The following is a 26,542-nucleotide window of genomic DNA, read 5'->3' on the forward strand; positions in this document are numbered from 1 at the left end:
TGGACAGACCCAGGCCACTTGACAACGCAGTTGGGGATGATGAGGTCAGCATCACACACAAGTTGGACATTGATGCTGTGCCTCCCCTTTCTGTTCATAAACTCCCATTCATTCTCACGAGGTGCTTGTATATGCACATGTGTGCAGTCAATTGCTCCAATAGTATTGGGCATATTCCCCAAAAGAAAAAAGCTGCGCTTGGCCTGGGCAATCTGGTTGTCCTTTGGAAAAGAAACAAATTCATTGACCAGGCTGGCCAGTGCGATTGACACATCTCTCACCACATCACACACAGCTGATTTCACCACTCCCATATAGTCACCAACAACTTGATAGAAAGTCCCACATGCATAAAATCGGAGAGCAATGAGGATCTGGTCTTCCACAGACAGACCGTGACTCCTTTGGGTTCTGTGTTGAAGTTTTGGCCTGAGAAGGTTCACAAGGTACTCTATATCAGCCTTCCCAAAGCGAAACCGGACATACAGCTCCTCAGTGGTGTATTGCTCCAGTGGCTTGGTACGTTCAACATACACCCTTTGACGGTATCCTCTCCTGGCAAAGTGGTGGTGGCGGCGGACAACACCTGCCATGTCACTGTCTCTCTGTGAATCCTCTGAGGAAGGCTGATTTATATGGCTGTGTAGTTGGTCGTTGGTCGCAAACACACCTATTACAACTGATTGGTTTTGGCTTGTGTTCAATTGAGGCAATTGGACCCAAGGCCTATAATTGATGAACAATGTTCACTATAGTAAAGCAACGGAACCATGGACTCAAGAAGCTGTAACTTCACTGCTGCTGAAACCAATGCACTACTAGAGGGTGTTCGGTGACATTATGGAACAATAGTGGGAAGTTTTAATTCTGCTAAGGATACCAACAAAAAGAAAAATGATGTTTGGACTTTAATCACAGAAAATGTGAATGCCATAGGGTCTGGCCAGAGGAGGACCACAGACCAAATCAAATTGCGGTGGAAGAATCTTAAGGCCAGGGCAACAAAGGACCATGCTGAAGCCAAAAACCCACAAACAGGCAACAAGCCATTTAAGAGGGGAGATTACACAGATGTGGTCCTCGACATCATTGGAGGTGAGAAGTCGCAAGCTCTCCATGGTATTCAAGGTGTTGTAGGGGATGGCAAGCCTTGGATTGAGGAGGAGGAGAATCTGCCACTTCCTCCTGAGGCTGATCCAGAGAGCGTATTTATATTGGATCTCAGCTCTGTTCCTGAGGAAGAAGCTGGATCCTCATTGGTTAAGCCAGTGGTAGTTGCCACAGGATCTCAGAGGAAAGGCTTGAAGCGCCCTTCATCAAACAAAGACGATGATTACAAGGCACTTCTGCAAAAAGAGACTGAAAGGGCAGAAGCACAGCTTCGTCTGGCAGAGGAACAACTGACTCTGACCAAACTGCAGCAAACCAAGGCCAGACTTGAGATCCGCCTCCTAAAGGCTACGCTCAGACAAGCTGGTCTCTCCACATCAGATGAGGAAGTCTGAAATTATTGTGGAGTATTTCACATTAAGTCTTTTTTTTTAATTCAATACATCTATATTTGAAACTTGTTATTAATATCCTCAATGTACAGTGTTTGTGTTGTAGGTCTCAGATGAGCGGACTGCTGGAAGAGGATGGGGTGTGGTTTTTCTTGTTTTTAGTTTTTTTTAAATGTGTGTGTTTTCATTTCAAATATAAATAAACTTATATTGACCCCACACTGGCTATTCTACTTGTTGCTCTTTACATATCTATAGTTCTACATTGTGATTTCCTATCCTGTTTGAGCACTGGTTATCCAGATTTGGTGATCCTGAAAAGTTCCTATCCGGATCAGATTGATCCAATCCGATGTTGCTTTGAAAAACTGCCTCAAAAGTAAGCTGGATTACGTGATCTTACGTGAGCTCACTTCACCTGCACAAAATGCACCCAAAAACGAAAAACCTTGCTTTTCCTACAAAGAAAATGATGTACACGATTTCCTGACAGACTGGACTTTGTGCAACCAGCACAAACACAATAATTTACCATTATGACTTACATAAACTTCCTCTATATCTTGCTCTCTCTCACCACTGTAGAGTGAGAAGCAAGCGGGAGCACAACCTATTGTTTGCCTCTGCCTACGTCCTATGACGCGTTGCTAGCGGGAAAGGCTACTTCAGAGCCTAGCTTAAAAATGGGCACCCTTTCATCAAAATTTCTGCTTTAGGGTTTGTGTAACAAAGCAATTTCTACTTATGTGTTTTTAAAAGACCTCTTCAGACAACATTACATATTAATTCAGTTATGAATTCAACCTGCACATTGCTCTTTAAGCACCGCCCGAGTCATTACCATAGATTGTATTACACCATATATAAATATAATAAAATATTTTTATTAATAAGGGAAAAAATTCCACAAATTAACCCTGACAAAGCACAACTGTGAAGTGAAAACCATTTCAGGTGACTACCTCATGAAGCTCATTGAGAGAACACCAAGGGTTTGCAGAGTTATCAAAAAAAGCAAAGGGTGGCTACTTTGAGGAATCTAAAATATAAGACATGTTTTCAGTTATTTCACACTTTTTTGTTAAGTACATAATTCCACATGTGTTCATTCATAGTTCAGATGCCTTCAGTGAGAATCTACAATGTAAATAGTCATGAAAATAAAGAAACACATTGAATGAGAAGGTGTGTCCAAACTTTTGGCCTGTACTGTATATATATAAATAAATAAATATATAAATACATAAATATATAAATAAATGTATAAATACATAAATAAATACATATAGAAATGCATAAATAAATAAATAAATACATGTAAAAATACAGAAATAGCCATTTATGTTACCAAAATGTATTTATTTTCACTATATTTCTGCATTTATTTCTTTATATATTTTATGTCATTTTTAGTCCTCCATAGCCTAAATGGATAAAAATAAAAAGTATTGATGCCTCACGCACATTTTTTCACTCCATATCATCCACATTACCATGAAGATAAATCCAGCAGTGTTATTTGCACTGAGTGATAATTGTTCCATAAACACTTCCAACTCAAATCTTAAATAAAAATTTGTTCTTAGGGACTGTTCGTTATTTATTTCAGGGGCCACCGGAGGAGTTTTGGGACCTTCAGTCAAAACAGACATGACCCTCCCCTCGCCAGTAGTAATTTTTCTATGACCCTCCAAAATGATTTGGCAAAAAGGTACGCCCCTCCCCGACACTTTATTGATAGGCTATCTTCTGCACTGGTTTGTGCTTGGCAAAGATATACAGATTAACATTGTTTTTAACAGCAATGACATACATCTGTATACCCATCTGACGCATCACACTCCTCTGTTATGGTGTGGTGGCCATTTCAGTAGATTTACTCACTAGTTGTTGTGGAAACACAATAAGCATGGAAACTAAATGCACACTTCCTGCATTACTGCATTACTTCAAATACTAAGTTACTCCTCCAGTAAACTAGTATTCACATGAAATAAAATAATAAAACATTGAGACCATTCAGCAAAGCACTCTGGGTAACATTCAACACACAAACTGGTTGGACTCGTCACTAGGCTTCCTCCAATTCGCTGTTTAAACAAAGTGGAATAAACGTCCAAATCTACACAAAACCCGCAATCAATTAGTAAGATGACATCAAATGTGGCATTTAGGAAACTTTTATTGCAATCTTGGCATGGTAAGATGTCCTGACTAGCAACATTCATTTTCGTTTTTTACGTCCTGCTGCTCCCATCGTCAGCCAGGTAATATGTTTTTTACTAAAGCAGTATATGCAATCCGATGTATTACCTACCACCATTTAGTTGTTTTGTGTTATTTAGCTAAGATATTTATAAAATATCTGGTCATGCCAGGCGTAATTATTCCACTCATTTTTTAAACAATGCAATTACCCGTTTCAGCCACGGGGGGGGAAGGGGGGGGGGCAGAACAGTGTGCAAGAACAGGCCGAAATCATAATTAAATTTGCAGCAATTCCTGAACGTCTGAGAAGTTTTTTGCTTTTTCTCCGCCAGTCATCATGATTCGGTGTAATTCGTCATTCATATACTGATCAGCATTCACGAGGTGCTTTGCATTGACTATTTATGGTTAAATGGGCGTGTACATGGCGGGATAAGAGGCTGATCGACGTACGTTCACTTGTAGGTGATCTCTGATTTATAAAGGAAACATTGCTTACAGGTGTGCGTACACGCGGTTTTATAAATCTGACTTTTTTTTGGCATACGCCATTTTGGGCTTTTGGGCGTACGTACACTTTTAGTAAGGATCCTACGCACAGTTTTATAAATGAGACCCCTGGCCTACCTCTTGGCGAACACAGCATTAGCACATATGGGCAAAACAAACATGCTAAATAAACATACACTCACCTAAAGGATTATTAGGAACACCTGTAAGATTTCTCGTTAATGCAATTATCTAATCAACCAATCACATGGCAGCTGCTTTAATGCATTTAGGGGTGTGGTCCAGGTCTAGACAATCTCCTGAACTCCAAACTGAATGTCAGAATGGGAAAGAAAGGTGATCTAAGCAACTTTGAGCGTGGCGTGGTTGTTGGTACCAGACAGGCTGGTCTGAGTATTTCACAATCTGCTCAGTTACTGGGATTTTCACGCCCAACCATTTCTAAGGATTCCAAAGAATGGTCTGAAAAAGTAAAAACATCCAGTATGCAGCAGTCCTCTCGGCAAAAATGCCTTGTTGATGCTAGAGGTCAGAGGTGAATGGGCCAACTGATTCCAGCTGATAGAAGATCAACTTTGACTCAAATAACCACTTGTTACAACCGAGGTATGCAGCAAAGCATTTGTGATGCCACAACACGCACAACTTTCAGGCAGATGGGCTACACCAGCAGAAGACCCCACCGGGTGCCACTCATCTCCACTAAAAATAGGAAAATGAGGCTACAATTTGCACAAGCTCACCAAAATTGGACAGTTGAAGACTGGAAAAATGTTGCCTGGTCTGATGAGTCTCAATTTCTGTTGAGACATTCAGATGGTAGGGTCAGAATTTGGCGTAAACAGAATGAGAACATGGATCCGTCATGCCTTGTTACCACTGTGCAGGCTGGTGGTGGTGGTGTAATGGTGTGAGGGATGTTTTCTTGGCACACTTTAGGCCCCTTAGTACCAATTAGGCATCATTTAAATGCCACAGCCTACCTGAGCATTGTTTCTGACCATGTCCATCCCTTTATGACCACCATGTACCCATCCTCTGATGGCTACTTCCAGCAGGATAATGCACCATGTCACAAAGCTTGAATGATTTCAAATTGGTTTCTTGAACATGACAATGAGTTCACTGTACTAAAATGGCCCCCACAGTCACCAGATCTCAACCCAATAGAACATCTTTGGGATGTGGTGGAATGGGAGCTTCGTGCCCTGGATGTGCCTCCCACAAATCTCCATCAACTGCAAGATACTATCCTATCAATATGGGCCAACATTTCTAAAGAATGCTTCTAGCACCTTGTTGAATCAATGCCACGAAGAATTAAGGCAGTTCTGAAGGCGAAAGGGGGTCAAACACAGTATTAGTATGGTGTTCCTAATAATCCTTTAGGTGAGTGTATGTTTATTTTTAAAGCAGATTTTAAATTACATTGTAACAATTTAACAACTCACCCTTATGAAATCCAATTGCAGCATGGCTGTCTTGGAATGCAATAGACAGACGGTGGCGGAATGCCCCGACACTTAAAGGGATACTTCACCAATTTAGCATTAAGCTTTGTATCAGCAGAAACACGGTAGTATTTTTGAACTACCGTGCTTCCCTCCCTCATGTTCCCCTGAAACAAGAGATCTCTGTATTGTGGGTCTGGAAAAAAGCCTCTGATTACGCAAAAATCGTTGTTTTCCGTCATCGGAGGCATTTTTGCCCAGAGGCAATGGACTACAGCCAGTAGTAGGAGCTACTTCCGCATGTTTTCAACCAGCCCATAGGGGGTTGGACTGTCGTCTTTCTCCGAAGATTGCAGAAGCAAAACGAGCGTCAGCCATCTTGAATCCTTGCTTACTGGCTTCTCAGCAGAAAACTTTTAGATAGATATCATAGATTCATCCCAAAGGAATTTAAGAACAACAATTATGTGCATTCAAACTACGGCACACGTGCACTTTGGTACAGATCGGAGAATATGCAGGACACTTTATTACAGACGGAATACTCGACACACAATGCAAGTTTCGCCCGCTGGGTATGGAGACCAGCGGTGTTGCTCGATGCATCTGGCCGGTAAAGGGACATCATCAGCGGGGAACGTTGAACGAGTGTGCAGGTGGAAAGCTAACGCTAGCCGGCCAACTGTTGCATCAATCCTGCTTGCAAGTGTCTGCTCATTAGACAACAAACTGGACTACATCCAACTTCAACAAAACTCCAAACGCGAGTTCAGAGACTGCTGGGTTTTTGTTGTTATGGAAACATTGCTGTATCGGACTATCCAGCTACCAGGCCGGCTGCTCTGACGCCGGTTAAGACTAGCTAGTCAAGGTGGGCTGATTTAACAAGGACTGCCTGGTGCAGAAATGGGGTGCTTGTATCCAACTAACTGCTAACTGCTGATGGAGTTTGTTACTGTTAAATGCCAACCATTCTACATTCCACGCAAATTTACGGCTGTGTTTATACTCGGTGTTAACAGCCCACCAAGCGCTAATGCTAGTAGCTATGTGTTAGCTGAACTTTATATATTTTGTATAGCATATAATGTGCGTGCACTAAATGTAGCCTGTTTCGTATATTGTTTTTATATAATGTCGTTTTTATATATTTTAATTGTGTAACCACTTGAGCCACAGTGAAACGTTGTTTCGTGTATATGGTTGAAATGACAATAAAACAAAAATCTGTAAACGGTAGGCATGGCTTGGGAGTAGACACTAAAGCAGCCAAGCAAGTGCATTCTGGGATTTGGTGTCTTTCATCCACATGAGCCAAAAACAAATTTTCTGGCTTTTCTCGGCCTAGAAGCCACCAATTTCAAAAAAAAATTCACATTTCTACTACATAAGTGACCCAATTTAAAGATATATTCATCTTTCCAACGGTGAAATATCCCTTTAAATTCAACTCAAATGTAACAGTGAACAATCAATGTTTGACCTAGATTGTGTTGAGATGCCTCTCCAAACGCAGAAACGAAGCGCAATCACACCACAAAACGTTAAGACACGTTAAGAAAAAAGATCCGTATTTTGCCGTAATCCAATGACACAATAAAAAGTAATTCACAGTGATCAGTAGATCCACCTCGCCGTTTCAACAATGTGGAATAAAACGTATAAAAGTCAAAATCTACACAAAACACAAAATATCAAGGCATTTAGGCAACTTTTATTGCAACGTTGGCACGGTAAGATGTCCAGACTAGTGCAACAGTAATTTTGGTTTTTGCATCCAGCATATGACAATGGTCTCAGGTGAGAGCCAGAGTCCTGAAAAAAAAAATAGTTTTTACTAAAGCAGTAGGCCTATATGAAATCAGATGTATTACCTATCACCATTTAGTTGTTTTGTGTTATTTAAAATATTTATAAAATATCTGGTCATCCCAGAAGTAATTATTCCACTCATTTTTGAAACAATGCAGTTATCCACTTCAGCCGCCCCCCCACAAACTCCGCATATGGTTTGGGGGCCCTGCTGCCATCCACATTCTTACATGTTGCCACTTCCCTTGGCACTGAATCAACTTGTGCATTGTAATTAGTTTAAGCAATCATGTACAATTAAGCATGTAAAGACTAAAGCGATGGTCACCAACTGGCGGACTCTGGTCTAAAACTGGACTGCAAAAGGACCACGAAGGTGTTTTACATAACTGGGAAATATAGGCTATAATTGGTGTTTATCTTGTCAGTAAAGGAATTTATGACAGGCAGAATGAGGCCAGCTCTGTAGAGCTGTATAGGTCCTGCTACTGTGTGTTGCCACAGTGTAGATATGTATTTGGCTGTTGTTGTTCATCAAGGGGGTAAGCGAGCGTCTGGCAAGTGTATCTCCTATGGCGCCATTTTGATGCTAACAAGCATTCACCCCCCGTTAGCATCCCATTGACTGCCATTCATTTTGATGTCACTTTGACAGCAAATAACTTTACATATGAAGTGTTTAAAGACTCTATTTGTCCATTGTTTATTTCTAAAGGAACACAACAATGTATAAAAGCCTCCATTACCTTGTATCATGTTATGGCTCCGTAGCAGACGTTTTTCGCATAGAAGAGGAATTACCGTATAGTACAGGAGAAGCTTGTAGGCAGTTTCAACTTACATTAGCTGTTTAGGTTTAATTATTAATGTTAACTAGCATTTTAGTTAGCAATAATTAGCCTGTGCCCATGTTATTTCCTTACATATACTCTCCGTCTCTGCAAGATTGGGAATGATTGAGATTTCTCTTGGCACAGCTACCAGAAGACTTACAACTTTCAGACAGGTTGCTCACGTCACATTTACATCGTCTCTCTCAGTTGGAGGCTGCACAGTAACACCAAAGCCGGTCTACTGAAAGCCGTTCCACTCCCTATTCAGCCCCATTGTACCGATTTTGTTTGCAGTTCCACCAGAGTTCCACTAGGGGTGATCGCGTTCCAGTGCAGAATGAATGGGACCCTATGGAGCTAGACGGCTAAATGTGTCTCTTTTGCCTGATTGTCGTTGAGAAACCTCAGATTTGATTGTAGTTTTTGCAAGTTCAACATGGGTTATAGGTCGAAAGTTGAATGAACGAGTACTTATGTCCTTTTGATTTCTTACAGGGTGAGTCGTTGTTGCCCATAACACGCTAGCATTCTGCTAATGAATGCTGATTGGTCAGTGAAGGACTGATTACGATCGGAGATCCCGCTTGACGGCATCCGAAGCAGAGCCTGAATGTCAGAGTGAATATTTCGCGTGGTCTTTAAAACATTAGCAAACCTCTTCCTAGCATGTGTAATGACAGGGAGAACCTAACCTGTCAGCTGTGTTGTCGATGCCTCGTGAGAAAAAAGGAAGTGACTCAGAGCTTGCCGTGAAGCAGTATCTCTGGCTGTATATGTGTATTACGTCATTGACATTTTAAAAGGCTTTTTAGAACAAAAAAACAACTTTAAAAAAATCTAACACCAAGTAGTGTGTATTTCATAGCCTCCCCTTTCGAATGCAACATTCAAATTACTAGACAAAAAATTATATCCTGAGAAAAGTGGATTTTGAGGGGTATAGCTCCATAGAGCCCCATTCATTCTGCACTGGCCTGTGAGTGCCCCCTATATGGAACTCTGGTGGAACTGCAACTAGTTCAGAAGCCGGAAGTAACGAGAGAGTGGAACTTCTTCCTTTATTAGAAATTCTTTAGTAACACTCAGCGCTCACCGGAAAACTGCTTCTAATATCCTTCACTGGTCTCCGTCCGGAGCAACGAGATCTGTTGGTCAGTTTATTTACTGTCTATGGTTGGTGTGTAAAATGTGATGCTGCTCTCTACTCCACCACATCTCAAATCAGAACTGAAAATGTCGAGTAACTGCAAGCTAAGAGCACCACCCACAGGACTGACTGTGTCATAACATCAAATGTCAGTACATCAATTCAGTGTTATAAGGGGAATAATAATGATAACTAAAATGATTTTACCTTAAATGTTTTTGATGTATTTTATTTTGACATCAGATGACATTCAAATGTAGCAGAACTGACAAACAAACTGCTCACAGGGTGATTTAACATACAGTAAGTATACATGTAAACATATGGCATATCGAATGATTATCTTACCCTAATGAAGAGGAAATACTTTATGTAATCATATCATATAGGATAGCTGTACAGTATGAACTGTTGTGCAGTATCTTTGTGTCTGATTAAACCCTGCAGTTCAACTTCCTAGGAAATATTTTTATTTTTTAGGTTTAGGTCACATTGAGCCCAATGAAATTGCCCTGTACCCGGCGTAGAAAAAAAATGTAATGTCACGGGTCTCACTCTCACAATAAAGAAATATTGAATAGAGCAATCATACAAGGTCTAAAAATAGATGGTGTGATTAACTAGAAAGTGAACAGTCCTAAAAGTAGATCTTGACACAGTGCTTACATTAGGAAACAATACTGAGTCTTAGTTGACTACTCTAATGGGGCAAATTTGCAACAAATATGCAGAAGGGTGGACTTGACTTGAGCCTTTCAACTCGACTTTGACTGTAACCCCAGAGACTCCTGACTTTACTAGCGTTTTGACTTAGAATTACTTTTAATCCCCCAAAAGCCCAGAAATTATGTTATATAAAAAAGTGCAACAGCCAATCAACTCTTTATTTTCCTGATAACAGAATCAATCCAGGATGTGCATGACGGAAAGCTGCGCAGAGTGGCAGACAGAACAGTAATGACTAGTTTAGTACTTGAAACACAAAGATTAGTATTCAGACTTGGACCTTCATAAAACTGGGGAACTCAAAAAAGTCGTTTTAAAGAAATCAATGCAGCAGAGGCATGAATCAAAAACACTGAAAACTACAATTCCTATAATGCAACTCCATAGAATCATTTGTAAGACTTTTCCATCCTTGTAAATGTCAAAACTCCTGACCTGCTCAGTTTGTACTGCAGGCTTTCTGTTGAAAATGTTTTGTCTTCAAGCCCAAGCTCAGATAACCCTCAGGACATCACTATGACATTATCATGTTTTTCACATTGAACCACACAACATTATTCAACTGTTTTTATAGGCTGTGTAGGATTGACTACTACGATTAAACTGATCTAGATGTGTAAAAACTGCAGTCCAGTCAGCTTCCAAAGAACAAAACTACATCTCTTTCACCATCATTAATATAATTATGATTTACAATCATTTATTTCTTTTTAATGTCTCTTACTGGTTTGTGTAAGTAAGTAGTCTACAAAAACATTTAGAAAATGTTTCAGAGCGAGTCACACTCTTCTGACAGCGCTTTGCTATACAGTGGCTTTACGAAAATGCTCCGCTTCAACAATGTTGTAAAGAAAACTGCCGTAATCTGCTGGGATGTAAGAGCATGTCCACGATGGGTGACGTTAGTGATATGATGATGGCTAAGGTTATCTACCAATCTACATATCTGATGGACTGTGAAGAAAAACGATACCGCTCAAATAGGTAGTTATCTGGAAATGAAAATGCATCTATATCATCTCCCGACGTATGTTTAACTCTCTATGAAGTAATACAGCTTCTTCATCAACAGGATCGTTGGCAAAAGGAAATACCATGTATGGAACAAAAACGTTTTATAGTCTGCATTTTTAATTCATGCAGATAAACTGCGCTAAAAATGCGCCTGATACAGACTGAATGAATTAATGAGGAAATGAATGATGAAATGAGAGAGTGCTGTGTCAGAGGGAGGAGACTGAGAGAAACTCGAGGTTTATTGAAGAAAACCTGCTCCCGACCAGGTTAGGTTCACAGACACAGTTACCATAGCATAGTAATGAGTTACCTCTCTTTCTGAAACGGGCTGGAGTTACCTTTCTCTCTCAGGTTTGATTAACATCCTTTTCTGAAACAGAACTAGGGGTGCACCGATCCGATATTAGGATCGGATATCGGCCCCAATATTGACGAAATAGCTGGATCAAGGATTGGAAAAATTAACAGATCCACGGGCCATCGAGTTTTTTTTCCCTCCGTCGCAGCACCGGGACCCCTGTTAACTGCGTACCCTTCTCACTCATGGTAGTAACTTTATAACACAACAATTAATAACCCACAACTAACTCTCTTTAAAAGGATAAAATACCATAGCATATAACAATTTGTGACTTAAACAGTTTCTAACACTAATAATTTTACATTTACAAATGTACGCCCAACGGCATGCTGGGTAACATTATAGCTGCTAGCCTAGCTAGCTAACCAGGTAGCATAACAGTCTGTTAAGCTGGGAGAGGCTCCGGTCGCTACTGCACATAAAAGAACCGAGAAGAAAGTTAAAGGATGAAGAAAGACCGGAGATACACCAGAACAACGTGTGCTCAAGAGAGGAGCCATCTGTTGTTCCGAAGTTTTTATTTTTCTAAAAAATCGGACATAATTTAGCCATTGTTGTTGCCCGTCGCTCTAACGTTACTCGGCCGTGCTAACGTTACCATGCTAACGTTACTGTGCTAACGTTAAATACATGTCACTTCAAGCATGCAGTGGAGCAACATTATGAACGCAATAACAATCCACCTACGGTCCGGCTACAGACCTTTGAGAAAGACGGGTTCAGAGCAATTATTAAAACACTGGATTTAAGTCGCTTGCCTCGCTAAAATACGTCCACCAACCTACTAACATTATTCAAACACCGAAGGAGGCTGACAGCGGAGCTAAGTTCAGTCGCCCACTACAACCACACTACAACAACATAACTTACCTGTGGCCAAGGTAGTGTTTATACAACTAGCAACTATTTAGTTTTGAAAGGGAAGCTATGTTAAAGTTGTTTGTATGTGTAGGCTATTCATTTGATTTGAGTTTATTTTACTACTTTGCAGTTTGCACAATAAAAATAGTTTAGATTCTGTAACTGTTTCATGGATTCTCCTTCATATAAAGTTATTGTATAATGTTGTGGAGCCAAACCCTTTAGTAATCAAAGCTTTTAGTAAACATGTAAAATGTTTTTGTGATATTCTATGTACTCCTGACAGTAGAATAAGCCATTATAAACCTATATAAAGGTGGCCCATTATTGAAGGCCCATTATTGTTATTTAAATTTATTTTAAGAATTTTAAGAAGTTTGATTACATTGTATTTTTCGATTTTAATGCACAATTGTTTTTTAAATAACAAATAAATAAGAATTCAATACATTACATCTATGTTATTTTGTCTTAGTTAGGAAAGTAATGTTTAGTTAGAAAAGTCTGGTGCCTTTAGTCTCTTCCATATGGTGGAAGGAAGGTATAAGGTGGAAGGTATACAGTTTATTATTAATTCAGCAATGGTATCGGATCGGTATCGACAGATACACAAAGCCCTGGCATCGGTATCGGTATCAGGACTGAAAAAGTCGGATCGGTGCATCCCTAAACAGAACACCCAGAGTTTCTCTCATCTCAGGGTTAACAAACTCAGAGTTTTCACTAAACCTGCTTTCTGAAATGGATCCCTGTCACATATGGGGCCTAGAGGAGGCCAAAAATAACAAATAATCACAGTGTTTAAATAAATGTCACTGTAAAAATCGATGTTTCTATGGCACACTCCAGACTAAGTAAACAGTAATCTCCTGCTACAGCACCACTCACAGCCATGCTTCAACCACGTGCATCGCATTAAGAATTGCAGTTGACAATTTTTTTTAACCACTACAGTAAATGAAATTGACTTTGTATAGCTTAAAGTGTTATGGATGTTTTATCAGATTTTGAAATAAAAAATCCATTGAATTTCTAGCACAGAATATTTATTTATACATTGAAATAATGTAAATGAAATGTTTGCCTCTGAATTTAACTCTTCAAATTTTCAACAACTTATGTTCACCTTTATTTTTCTAAATTCACACATTCAGAAAATAAAACTCAACATAAAAAATGTCAATATACTAAATTCAGATGCAAAATGTAATTTATAAAATGATGTGTTAACATACAGGAACCCAAGGAAAAGCAATCAATTCTAGATTCAGAGCAGCAGTCAGAGAGGGAGAGCAGCATTTGAAAGGAGAGATACGTCTCTCTTTAACATACTTGTAAAAAAAAAAAAAAATGGCATATGTTATTTAGACTTGCATATGTTATTTAGACTTAAATAACCAAAGCTTATACTTTTAATTCATTTATTGGCATATTTAAAACAGGGGAAGTGTACAAAACATGTATTGCAACAGATATCACAATGCTAATTGTTGTCTCTGGGCATGTAGGCTATAATTGCACATCTATATAAAAATATATATTTCCATGTAACACTAATGTACACCTGTAGGACACTGTTAAGACGCTCCTCTCCCTCTCTAACTGCTGCTCTGAAACTAGAATTGATTGCTTTTCCTTGGGTTCCCGGATGTTAACACTGAATTGTATTCATTACATTTTGCAGCTGAATTTGAGCGAGTTGAAAATATATTAGTTAAACATTGTATTTTGCATCTGAATTTGGTATATTGAATTTTTTACAGTGAATTTTTGATTCTGAATCTGGAACATTGAAAAATAAAAGTGAATATAAGTGTAGAGTAAAATTCAAAGGCAAAAAAATTCAGATAAATAATTTCAATGCATAAATATTCAATGCTAAATATTCAATGGCTTTTTAATTTCAAATACCAATGAAACAGATTTACTTCAATAAAATGTCTACATTAACATGTTCATGTAGGGTATGTTTCAGGCTTAAAGGTTACCATCTCAGTCTGTTTTACTAAATTGAATGGCATTACAGAAAAATATCACTCTCATAGCCAAGACTTCTTAGTACGTCCCAGCCTGGCCATGTTGGCCAGCTTGACCTTTACTTTGTCTCTGCTCTCTGGGCTCCTCTTAGAGGTGCATTCCACAGTTGAGTCTGTCTCAAAGGAGATAGCCGGGGCATGTGTGAGCAGACCCCCAGTCTTCTCTGGGCCCATAGCTGCTGGAGTCTGCAGAACCAGCTGACCCCTCAGAGAATGCCTGAGCTGCAGCAGGAGGGGGTTGTGGTTTGAGTACAGTCTGACGGTGTCCCTCTCCTGACTGCAGCAGGTTGAGCAAGCTGAGCAGAGGATGCGGAAAATGTAGACCCAGCCCAGGTAATGGAGCTCTGCGATGTTGAGCACGAAGCAACCCAGGCTGATGCTGAACATGAAGTTCAAGAAGATGGTTTTCTCAGTGGCACGTGACACAAAGCAGTCCGTACGAGTAGGGCAAGGGTAGGTCTCACAGCGGTACAGGTGAGGCACCTCAAACCCAAACAAGAAGTACTGGCCCACCAGGAAGGTGATCTCCATAACAGATCGTAGTAACACATGAAGAATGTATATGAGCAGAACCTGGTTGGACTGTTGGGTGGGGTCTTCTCCTACCTCACGATAATCCTCCTCCAGAGAGCTTTGTTCTACTTCTTCCCTCTCCCTCGCATTCCATTCCTCTCTGTAATGACGACAGTAGGTGGGCATGTCAACCCTCAGGGCCTCCGTGCCATTCTTTCCCAGGTGCCCACATCTCTGTCTGGGAGGCTTCTGGGCTACCACCTGTGCCCTTTGGCCATCCAGCTTCTCATCCTTGGCAATCTTATGCAGAACAAAAACTATGTAGAAGATGGATGGGGTAGAGACCAGCACAATTTGGAAGACCCAGAACCGTAGATGTGAAACAGGAGCAAAGGTGTCGTAACATACGTTGTTGCATCCAGGCTGCTGGGTGTTACAGGTAAACTTGGACTGCTCGTCGCTGTAGACAGCGTCACCCACCAAGGCCACCAGCAGGATACGGAAAATAAGCAGCATGGTGAGCCAGATCTTGCCTATCACTGTAGAGTGGTTTTGGACTTCAGACAGGAAGCGACCAAGTATGGACCAGTCACCCATGGCTTAACCTTAGAGAGAATATAAAAGATTATATAAACATGTTATCAATAATAAGACATGTCAGTGGTTCCTAAACTTTTTCTTTTTTGTCCCTCTTTGGAAGAAGTAAGAATGTCATTCCACCCATCCCATTGTAAACCAGTTTAACTGTTATCAACCACCACAATATTGGAAAATGTTTAAAACAAAACAACCTGAATGAGACTTTTTTCAAAATAACATCATCTAGAACATGAACTGCATGTTTCATCTTTACATGATATAAACTGCTTTAGCAAGCAGTTACAGATGAGTCTGCCACTCAGTGACATCAGCATGCAGTATTTTGGATGCGCAACTCCGCCCCCACAGCTACCGTTAACTCGCTACTATGCACCTACTTTGATCACATCACATCAGTGGGATGAAGCCTATATTACAGGAATATAGGCTTACAGAAGCCTTATTACAGGAATGGCTAGCAATATGACATGACTGCATATTTACTAACTATTTACATTTAATGTATTTGTATTTGCTCAGACGTTGCTTTGGCACAATCGTCAAATCCACAATGTTATATGCATTTGAGAAATGGACAACTGCTTTTCTAATGGTTTGTTTAATCTCAATCACATGTATTAACTCAATGCTCATTGTGTAAATCCTTGCATGCAAGAACAACATCACACCTTTCAAACATGTTTCCTAACCATACTAAGGACAAGGGCAGATGGCAGTGTATTATCCGCACAGCTGAGAAGGTGATTGGCTGCAATCTGCCATCTCTCCAGGAACTGTACGCCTCCAGAACGCTGAAGTGGAAAGATTGTAGCCAATCTCTCTCATCTCTGGACACATCCTATTTGAACCCCTCCCCTCTGGCAGGAGGTTGTGGTCCATCAGGACCAAAACCTCTTTTATAGGCCTAGAAATTAAGTTCTTGGTTTATATTATTTTGCATTTTTGGGTAAATAAAAACCCTCTTTTCAACAAAAACTCCTGTTCTCCTCATTGCCTCACTGCTTGGTCCCTGACAATTGGTGGCAGTGGTGGGATCATCCAGTGGAGGAAACAGGATTATTTTTCTTTTCTCTTTCTCAGTTTGTTGGATTTTTTTAACCCCCAAGACAAGAAGAGGAAAATAACTCAAGCAGAAAAAAGTGGAAGGAATCAAGGGGGCAAGCCTTGCTCAGGAGGGGCAAGCCAGTGAAGAAGAAAATGGAGCTTCTGGAGCATTGAGGGTAAGGAGCCAACTCTGTGATGGCCGTTCTTCAGGCTCACATGGGGCAGCAAGAGGCCCGAGACGCAAGGCAGAATGAGGTAACAGCAAGACAAAAACACTGTTTTAGAGCGCTGCAACACCAGTTTCAGCTTTTGCAGGTTTGAAGTTCAGGCAAGAACATCTCCAGATCCAGATCAGCAGACTCTGATCTGGAAGTTCAATCACCCTCTGCCAGCCCAAACTGAGCCCATGACGACCAATCAAACAGTGGCCTTTGCAGGTCAGTCTTGCTCACACCATCAGCCGAGTTTGGAAAAATGAAGTGATAATGATGACATTGAACAAATGTATCATTACATTTGAACGAATTGCTGTAGCATGCAGGTGGCCGAAAACAAACTGGGTTTTTCATTTAATCCCATTACTAACCGGTAAAGATAGAAGTGCGTTTGTACATATGGACATTGATGACTCCCTTGACTATGACCAGGGCCCGGTTTTTCAAAAGTAATCCACTAGGATTTTGGATAACGGATTGGATCAAATCTTGAAAATGGGTTTTTCAGAAGAAAAAACAGATTACATAATCGGATTAGATCACGTAATCCAATCTTGGTTTTGATCCGGATCAAACCTTTAGTTTGGGTTTTTCAGAACTTTTTTGTAGGATTTGGATCACTTTGATCCAAAAACTCTGGATTAAACTGATCCCATCAGAAGGGTGGATTCAGTGTGGATTTCATGCCCAAAATGTAATGAAAACATTAAAAATGTATCAAATAATACTATATTTGGATCATGCAGTATCTTACAAGATATGCTATTTATTCATAAGGTTTTAATTTTATTTGTTCGTCCGTCAGGCTACAGTGATTAGGTAGGCTTTAACGTATTCAGCCTTTCAGTATAGGCCTACAGCAAAGTAGAAAGAGTTTGGCCTCATAAAATAATCCCCCAAACAGCTGTCAAAATTGACCAAAAACAATACATTTTATTCTGTCACTAATTGATATATATATTCATCACAATCGAAAATATTTTCGTTTTTAGAATATTTATTAGTGATGCATGCAATGATTACAGAATAACCAAAAAAATGCAAAGAATGGCAATCACCGATTTTTGAAATCCAAAACAAATCCAAATCAAAAATAGTGTCTAACTATTGCGTCCCTTGTTGCACGTCCTGTTTGCTCGTTCTGGCAGAATGCAGGAGGTTGGTTAGGGTCTCCAAGGGGCTCAGGTGCATCATTGTCAGCACAGAGAGGGACATTGCGCTTAGTAGCGATGTTGTGCAGGACAATACAGGCAAGGGTTATGTTGCATGCTTTCTGTGGTTCCGCTCTCAGGTAGTTAAGGCATGCAAAGCGCCTCTTAAGAACTCCATTTAAACGCTCAATTGCACATCTTGCTCTGCAATGAGCAGTGTTGAAGCGTGCCTGCGCCAGTGTATTTGCTGTTAGAAAAGGAGTCATCAGCCATGGTAGGAGTGGGTAGGCACTGTCTCCTAATATTATGCCATCCAGTCGGTTGGTTTGGAGGTCTCTATATAGAGCGCTCTCCCTCAGGATGCATGCATCATGGACAGACCCAGGCCACTTGACAACGCAGTTGGTGATGATGAGGTCAGCATCACACACAAGTTGGACATTGATGCTGTGCCTCCCCTTTCTGTTTATAAACTCCCATTCATTCTCACAAGGTGCTTGTATATGCACATGTGTGCAGTCGATTGTTCCAATAGTATTGGGCATATTGCCCAGGCAAGCAAAAGTAATAGCGCGTGGCCTGGGCAATCTGGTTGTCCTTTGGAAAAGAAAAAAATTCATTGACCAGGCTGACCAGTGCGATTGACACATCTCTCACCACATCACACACAGCTGATTTCACCACTCCCATATAGTCACCAACAACTTGATAGAAAGTCCCACATGCATAAAATCGGAGAGCAATGAGGATCTGGTCTTCCACAGACAGACCGTTACTCCTTTGAGTTCTGTTTTGAAGTTTTGGCCTGAGAAGGTTCACAAGGTACTCTATATCAGCCTTCCCAAAGCGAAACCGGACATACAGCTCCTCAGTGGTGTATTGCCCCAGTGGCTTGGTACGTTCAACATACACCCTTTGACAGTATCCTCTCCTGGCAAAGTGGTGGTGGCGGTGGACAACACCTGCCATGTCACTGTCTCTCTGTGAATCATCTGAGGAAGGCTGATTTATATGGCTGTGTAGTTGGTCTTTTCAAACACACCTATTACAACTGATTGGTTTTGGCTTGTGTTCAATTGAGGCAATTGGACCCAAGGCCTATAATTGATGAACAATGTTCACTATAGTAAAGCAACGGAACCATGGACTCAAGAAGCTGTAACTTCACTGCTGCTGAAACCAATGCACTACTAGAGGGTGTTCGGTGACATTATGGAACAATAGTGGGAAGTTTTAATACTGCTAAGGATACCAACAAATGAAAAAAAAAAAATGATGTTTGGACTTTAATCACAGAAAATGTGAATGCCATAGGGTCTGGCCAGAGGAGGACCACAGACCAAATCAAATTGCGGTGGAAGAATCTTAAGGCCAGGGCAACAAAGGACCATGCTGAAGCCAAAAACCCACAAACAGGCAACAAGCCATTTAAGAGGGGAGATTACACAGATGTGGAGGTCATTGGAGGTGAGAAGTCGCAAGCTCTCCATGGTATTCAAGGTGTTGTAGGGGATGGCGAGCCTTGGATTGAGGAGGAGGAGAAACTGCCAGTTCCTCCTGAGGCTGATCCAGAGAGCGTATTTATATTGGATCTCAGCTCTGTTCCTGAGGAAGAAGCTGGATCCTCATTGGTTGAGCCAGTGGTAGTTGCCACAGGATCTCAGAGGAAAGGCTTGAAGCGCCCTTTATCAAACAAAGATGATGATTACAAGGCACTTCTGCAAAAAGAGACTGAAAGGGCAGAAGCACAGCTTCGTCTGGCAGAGGAACAACTGACTCTGACCAAACTGCAGCAAACCAAGGCCAGACTTGAGATCCGCCTCCTAAAGGCTACGCTCAGACAAGCTGGTCTCTCCACATCAGATGAGGAAGTCTGAAATTATTGTGGAGTATTTCACAGTCTTTTTTTTTAATTCAATACATCTATATTTGAAACTTGTTATTAATATCCTCAATGTACAGTGTTTGTGTTGTAGGTCTCAGATGAGCGGACTGCTGGAAGAGGATGGGGTGTGGTTTTTCTTGTTTTTAGTTTTTTTAAATGTGTGTGTTATCATTTCAAATATAAATAAACTTAAATTGACCCCACACTGGCTATTCTACTTGTTGCTCTTTACATATCTATAGTTCTACATTGTGATTTCCTATCCTGTTTGAGCACTGGTTATCCAGATTTGGTGATCCTGAAAAGTTCCTATCCGGATCAGATTGATCCAATCCGATGTTGCTTTGAAAAACTGCCTCAAAAGTAAACTGGATTACGTGATCACGGATCGCAAAAAAAAGGATTACTAAATCCGGATCAATTTTATCCGGATTAAACTTTTTGAAAAACTGGGCCCAGGTGAATCTGCAGTTCTTGCTAAATACGACATTAACCCTGAGACATACAGGCAGAGATTCCGCTCCCTAGAGGTCAACCCTGATGAAAGCCCAAAGGAGTTATATGCAAGGCTCAAGGAGCTTTATGGGAAGTGGATCCAACCAAAAGGTAAAACCATCCAAGATATTGGTGAAATTATTATATTGGAGCAGTATTTGAGAATGTTGTCTCCAGAGCTTCAGGTCTGGATCCGAGAACATGAACCCGATTCAGCAATGGATTCCAGGCTGGCTGATATTTTCGTGGCTGCCCCGAAGAAGGGACAACCATGGAGCTACAACTTTTGGAGAACAAAGGACATCTGCAAACCAGCCTACCAACCAGTGACCAGAATGGGTAAGCCTCACATGGGGGAAAACCAGCCCACTAGCAGACCATTAAAATCCTCAGGAAATAAGCCAATCTGTTATCTATGTGGAGTAGAAGGCCTTACAAAACCCATGTGCCCTAAAAACTCAGCTAAAATGACACAAATGTGCTTTGTACCACACCCTCAGGAAAAACCTAAGCTCAAGAAGGACCAATCTATTAAAATCACAAACATGAAAGTTAATGGAACAACTCTTGAGGTCCTGCTTGATTCTGGAAGTGATCAGACTCTTGTGCACAGGAAGTTTGTACCCCTCAACATAATCAATACCCAAGACACCATACCTATCTGTTGTGTACATGGAGATGAGAAAACATATTCAACAGCTGAAATGTACATAAAAGTAGACGGGCAAACTTACCTGTTGAACATTGGAGTTGTTGATTGCTTACCTTTTCCTGCTGTACTAGGATGAGACCTTCCAGTTCTCTTTGATCTGTTGGGAGTCAGACCAAAGCCGAAAATGTAATGCTGCTGTTACCAGAGCACAAGCAAAGAAATCCAATTAAATGCTGAGACTATCTGTGCCCTGCCTTTCTACGATAATGAATTGGAGACTGCACCCATGAAGTCTCGGAAAATTCACAGAGATGGCAGGAGAAGTTCCAACACACAGTCATGAAACCACAGTAAATATAATTGAGATGCAGAAAGCTGATCCATATTTGGTGTCTCACTTTCAGAAAGTAGAGGAGAAGGAGCCAGGAGCTGGGCTAGACTTCAACAGAGATGAGTATATTCTGCAAAATGGCATGCTCTACCGTCAACAGGGGTCAGTGTTGCAGCTAGTGGTTCCCCAAGCAGTTAGACAAAATATACTCACCTTCGGGCACTCTGTTCCCTGGGCTGGCCACCTGAGTAAGCACAAAACCACAGCATGCATAAAACATAGTTTCCACTGGCCAGGTCTGCGCAGAAATGTAGCTGAACTCTGTAGAAGTTGCCCTCAGTACCAAATAACATCTGCTAAAACTCCCTCCAGAGCTCCCCTCCAACCCCTACCCATCATTGGCACCCCATTTGAGCAGACATTGTGGGTCCCTTTGACAAAGCAGGAAACCGTTATGTCCTGGTCCTGGTCCAGATTATGCTACAAAATACCCTGAAGTTTTTCCACTTAAATCTATAAAAGCAAAAGCAGCTGTTTTCCGTTTGGTGAAGTTCTTTTTCAGAGTAGGTTTCCCTTGTGAAATCCTGAATGATCAAGGAACTAACTTCATGTATTTGCAGGTGTACCAGTCACTTGGTATAAGGAGCCTGAAGACCACACCGTATCATCCCCAAATGGATGGACTGACAGAGCGCTTTAACTAGACCCTGAAGCAGTTGCTCCGGAAGTTTTTCAATGACAGTGGTACGGACTGGGATCAGTTGCTGCCATATCTCCTCTTTGCATACAGGGAAGTACCTCAAGCCTCCACTGGCTCACTCAAACAGCCTTCTGTCTGTCCGTAGGTCCTCAGCAGTGATCAGTCTGACAGGGTCTTTGGGCCCTGCTGCTCCTCGCAGCAGCACTCACAACTGGAGAAAATTAATGAGCTTGCCCAATCACACATGGTGGAGACCCAGCAAGAGCAGAAGTCATGGTACGATCAGTCAGCCGGGCAGAGGTCCTTCAACCCTGGACAGAAATGCTAGTGCTCTTGCCCAGTGATGACAACAAGCTCTTGGCAAGATTCTGATTCTGATTCAAGACATTTGGGCCCACCACATACCAGGTATCTACCCCAGGGAAGCCACGGTCAAGTAGGATACTGCATATAAATCTCCTGATGGAGTGAGTGCAGCAACCAGAAAGAAGGAAGTGATGCTCATCAGAGGCAAAAGGAAGAGGAAGAAGATGAACAATACTTACCTTCGGCTGGGGCTCCAGTGGACCACAACCTCAACCACCTCTTTAAAGACGAGCAGCTCCAGGTAAGAGAAATCTGTAATTTAGAAGTATTCCAACAAATATTGTTGAACGTAACATTGTTGTTAGAGAAGGTGCTTCAGTGAGACGACTTAGTTACAGGATTCCTAAACGCCTGCATGCCTCACTGAAGAAGGAGATTGACCTGATGCTGTCCCTGGGGATCATTCCTATCCCACATCAAGAATTGATGAAGTGCTGGAACGACTGGGCAAAGCAAAATACTTGACCACAAGGTCAAGTATCTGTGCAAGGGTTATTGGCAGGTTCCACTAACTGAGCGATCCAGGAATCTGACAGCCTTCAGGACTCCATGGGGTCTCCTCCAGTTTACGGTCCTGCCATTTGGTTTGCATGGAGCTCCTCCTACCTTCCAGAGGCTCATGGACCAGGTACTGTGCAATTCCACTGATTGTGCAGCTGCATATCTAGATGACATTGTCATTTATAGTAACACCTGGGAGGAGCACTTGGAACATCTGCATGCTGTCTTAGACCGTCTCTGTACCTTTGTCACGCCACAAAATTTACATAGGCCTACAGACCACTGGTCTGAGACCAGCTGGTGTTCTAAATGTAGCTCGCGCAGATCTGACACACTAGTTCAGCTGCAAGCTGTGCATTTCCACGGGAATTACAAAGAAGAAAGTTTGGACGTTTTTCAAGGATATTGAAAACGAACCACGGTCATAAATGCAGTGTTCCAGGCTGTACAGGGAATGCTGACACTTTTCACATTTCATCGCGGGCTGCCGGTCCTGGTGCTCCAGTAGTTGTTGTTTCAGTTACCCCAGAGTGTGCACTGGGTACAGAGCACCATGAGCTGCCGGTCGTGAAGCTCCATCAGGTCAGCGTAGTTGGTGGTCTAGTTACCGGGTAACTGCGAGTGTGGCAAGCATGTTCCCTGATGTACACTTAACCAGTAGCGGAGAAGCGAGTGGGAGAGTTGGGACTTTTCTTGGTGGGCCGGTGTTTTGAGGCCGCGAGGGCCGGTCAAACTGCGCAGCCTCTGCTCAACCCGTATGGCGGGCCACAGCAGTGGGCATCATTAGACTCACACTGTCTGTTAACGTTACCAATAGACTTCCAAACGTGTGGCCCAGCCGCGGGCTACCCGACCGCCGGGCTGCCCGCCGCACGTTTGGAACTCAAAGACCAGACCGGGCGGTGTGTCTGTGTGTGTGTGTGTGTGTGTGTGTGTGTGTGTGTGTGTGTGTGTGTGTGTGTGTGTGTGTGTGTGTGTGTGTGCTCCCCCATCTCTCTGATACTTCTCCACGTCCACGGGTGTATTGAAGACAGCTGTGCGCTCGCCGTTCGTCAAAAGCAGTCTGGCATGGAAGATGTTCCGATATTTCATGAGTCACCTGTCACGCAGCTTCCTTCTCACGCTGTCATATTGCCTTTGTTGTTTATAAACATCTGCTGATGAGTCTGGGAAAAATTGTATTCTGCTGTTTTTATACACCACCTCTTTCTTTGCCCTCAAGGCTCTAAGGATGTGTTCTTTGTCTTTGTAGTTTAGGCACTTCACAATAAATGTTCTCAGAGCCGTGTCGGGCTTTTGGTCCGGTATTTTGTGGGCCCTCTCCATATGATATTCCCAAATCCATACATTTCCAAAAATGTTAACATATAGCTCCACTCAACCATATGAAACGCCTTTTCGGCATCGCGGAAAATAGCAGCTATCAGGGAATGTCTATCAGCTACAGACCATTAAAGAGACACCTAATATTATCTGACAAGCTACGCCCACGAATAAACCCCACCTGATCAGGATAAATTAAACAAGTAATAACCTTTTTTAATCTATTTGCTAAAATGGTTTAAATAATCTTAACATATAACTGCATTAAGGAAATTGGGCAATAATTATTACAGTCTCCTGGGTCTAGCTCTTAGGAACCAAAGTTATCAAAGCCTGCCTAAATGTTGGTGGCAGTGTGCCCTTCTCCAGTGCCTCTCTATATATCTCCAACAGAGGTGGAGCAAGTTCAGTTGTAAAACGTTTAAAGAATTCTGCTGTGAAGCCAAAATATGTTGTTTCTGTGATTTTCAGCTGTGATTTGAGCTATGGCAGCAACCTGGTTCATAGTGCATGAAAGTCTTGGGAATGGTAGTTTTACAAAATAATTTTAACTCAAAGTCTGCTAACTAGCTTTTCCTAGAGCTTTAAACTTCAGCTTTCTTAAGTCTCCATCAGGGAATGAGTTTGCTTAGTTGTCAAGTAGTGTGTTCTGCTCTCACCATATGACCAAGTATGAAACTTCTGTCACATGATTGACCAACAGTCAGACGACGGCCAGAGAAAGATCACATCTGACACCAGAGACCATCTTTGAGCAGCGACAGGTGATACCAACTCCCCCCATATATACCTTATCACCTGACTGAAGTATTATACTTGGGTCATGTCATGACACCTTACCACCTGGAGCCAGCTTCTTGACAACTACTCCATTTACTGATGGAGACTGCGAAAGTATACAGACCCTGAATTAACATTATTTTGTCAAACTTGACTACAGCTTCTCTCACACACACACACACACACACAAAACCTGGATAAGCTTTTATCAATTTGAAAAGCTAGCTGGTGTACTCTGACAGAAAATGAGATACTGTGAATTATAATCAATCACATGGTCAGAAACCTGGATATCCATATTCTGATCATTGTCTGCCATGTGCACCAGTGTGTCCTCAACCCAATGTATGTAGTTGTCAGTCAGTCAAAGCAAGAACAAGATGATCTGCATGGTGAAATGAAAGGTCTGACACTGGGAATGCAATAAATTGTATAGTCGCTTCTATCTTTCTTTCCAGATCAGATGGAGGCCAGATTGAGCAGAGAGATAAATACAACGAGGTAGCCAACACCCAAACTGGGTTCATCTCAAACTTCTTTCTTTCTTCAAACTGCTCTATCATGGATTTTGCTGGAATTCATTTCAGTTTTCACAAAGTTGAAATTCATTGTGTTATAAATTAGATTTTACACTTTTCTTCACTTTGCCAGGAAATAAATCATGTTATGGAATTGTAATAATTCATTCATTTATGTATTTCTTTATTTTCCACGGTCTAAAAAGTTTTCAATTCAAAGGTAATTGTCAAAAATATATTAGTATATGCCTTTAAAAAAAACTTGTTATATGAAACTTTAAATCATAAAGTGTAAAAATGGTTCCCAAAATGCCAGAAAGATTACTGAGGACATACTCTGTGTCCCTGAAGCCTTGATACTAATTTGCATGTATAGATGTCTGTGGATTTATAATTCATTTCCAATCTTCTTTCTTCTCAGACAAACTATTTTGTAATAAACAGTATAGACCTTGAGGAGAACGTACATACAAATGGATAACTGAATGCAGTTTGAACTTACCCTGATGTAAACTTGAGCTTTCCAGAATAAATCCTTACAAAGTAGCCTTTGCCATGCAGTTTGCATGGCTATTTTTAATCTTAATGCATTGATGAAATTAATCCTGTTGAGTGTAGTAAGGGAGAATAGGCTTACCACATATATTGAGCCAGTCTATCTGAAACTGGCATTATGCTATGTGGCTACAAAGGCTGGCCATGTACAGTGCAACAAAGATTTAAAAATGAAATGGTGTGGTCCTTTTCTGAACAGACGGGAACAGTCAAACAAAAAGCGCATGGAACAAGCTAGAAAGGGGACACAATGCAGGCTCATGCAAAGGTTCTGTCATTAGCCAGCTCAAAAAGTAAAGGAATAAATCATTCTACATTTCTTTTGTTTTCCAGATGATGCCTCAAACATTTTCAAATCAGAACACAACACAATGCCAGCAGGTTTCAGTTGGAGCCAGTGTAGCTTTCTATCCAATCAAAAATACATAGTGGTTTGGTTGATGATCCAG

At 41.3% G+C, this 26,542-nt stretch overlaps 1 protein-coding gene across 1 annotated transcript; it reads right to left on the reverse strand.

Moving 5' to 3' along the window:
• Nucleotides 1-14,398: 14,398 nt before the first annotated feature.
• LOC120570616 (gap junction delta-2 protein-like) lies at nucleotides 14,399-26,230 on the reverse strand. Its single transcript, XM_039819073.1, has 2 exons — nucleotides 26,041-26,230; nucleotides 14,399-15,582 (listed from the first exon to the last, which is right to left on the reverse strand). Exon 2 carries the CDS (start codon nucleotides 15,572-15,574, stop codon nucleotides 14,468-14,470), a length of 1,107 nt encoding a protein of 368 aa, XP_039675007.1. The 5' UTR covers nucleotides 15,575-15,582; nucleotides 26,041-26,230; the 3' UTR covers nucleotides 14,399-14,467.
• Between the last annotated feature and the right edge of the window lie 312 nt (nucleotides 26,231-26,542).

The sequence above is a fragment of the Perca fluviatilis genome, chromosome 2, assembly GCF_010015445.1.
Source record: "Perca fluviatilis chromosome 2, GENO_Pfluv_1.0, whole genome shotgun sequence".
In the NCBI taxonomy this organism is placed as follows: Eukaryota; Metazoa; Chordata; class Actinopteri; order Perciformes; family Percidae; genus Perca; species Perca fluviatilis.

Coding starts and splice junctions, on each gene's coding strand:
- LOC120570616 (XM_039819073.1), bottom strand. CDS start 15,574: ATGGGTGACTGGTCCATACTTGGTCGCTTCCTGTCTGAAGTCCAAAAC.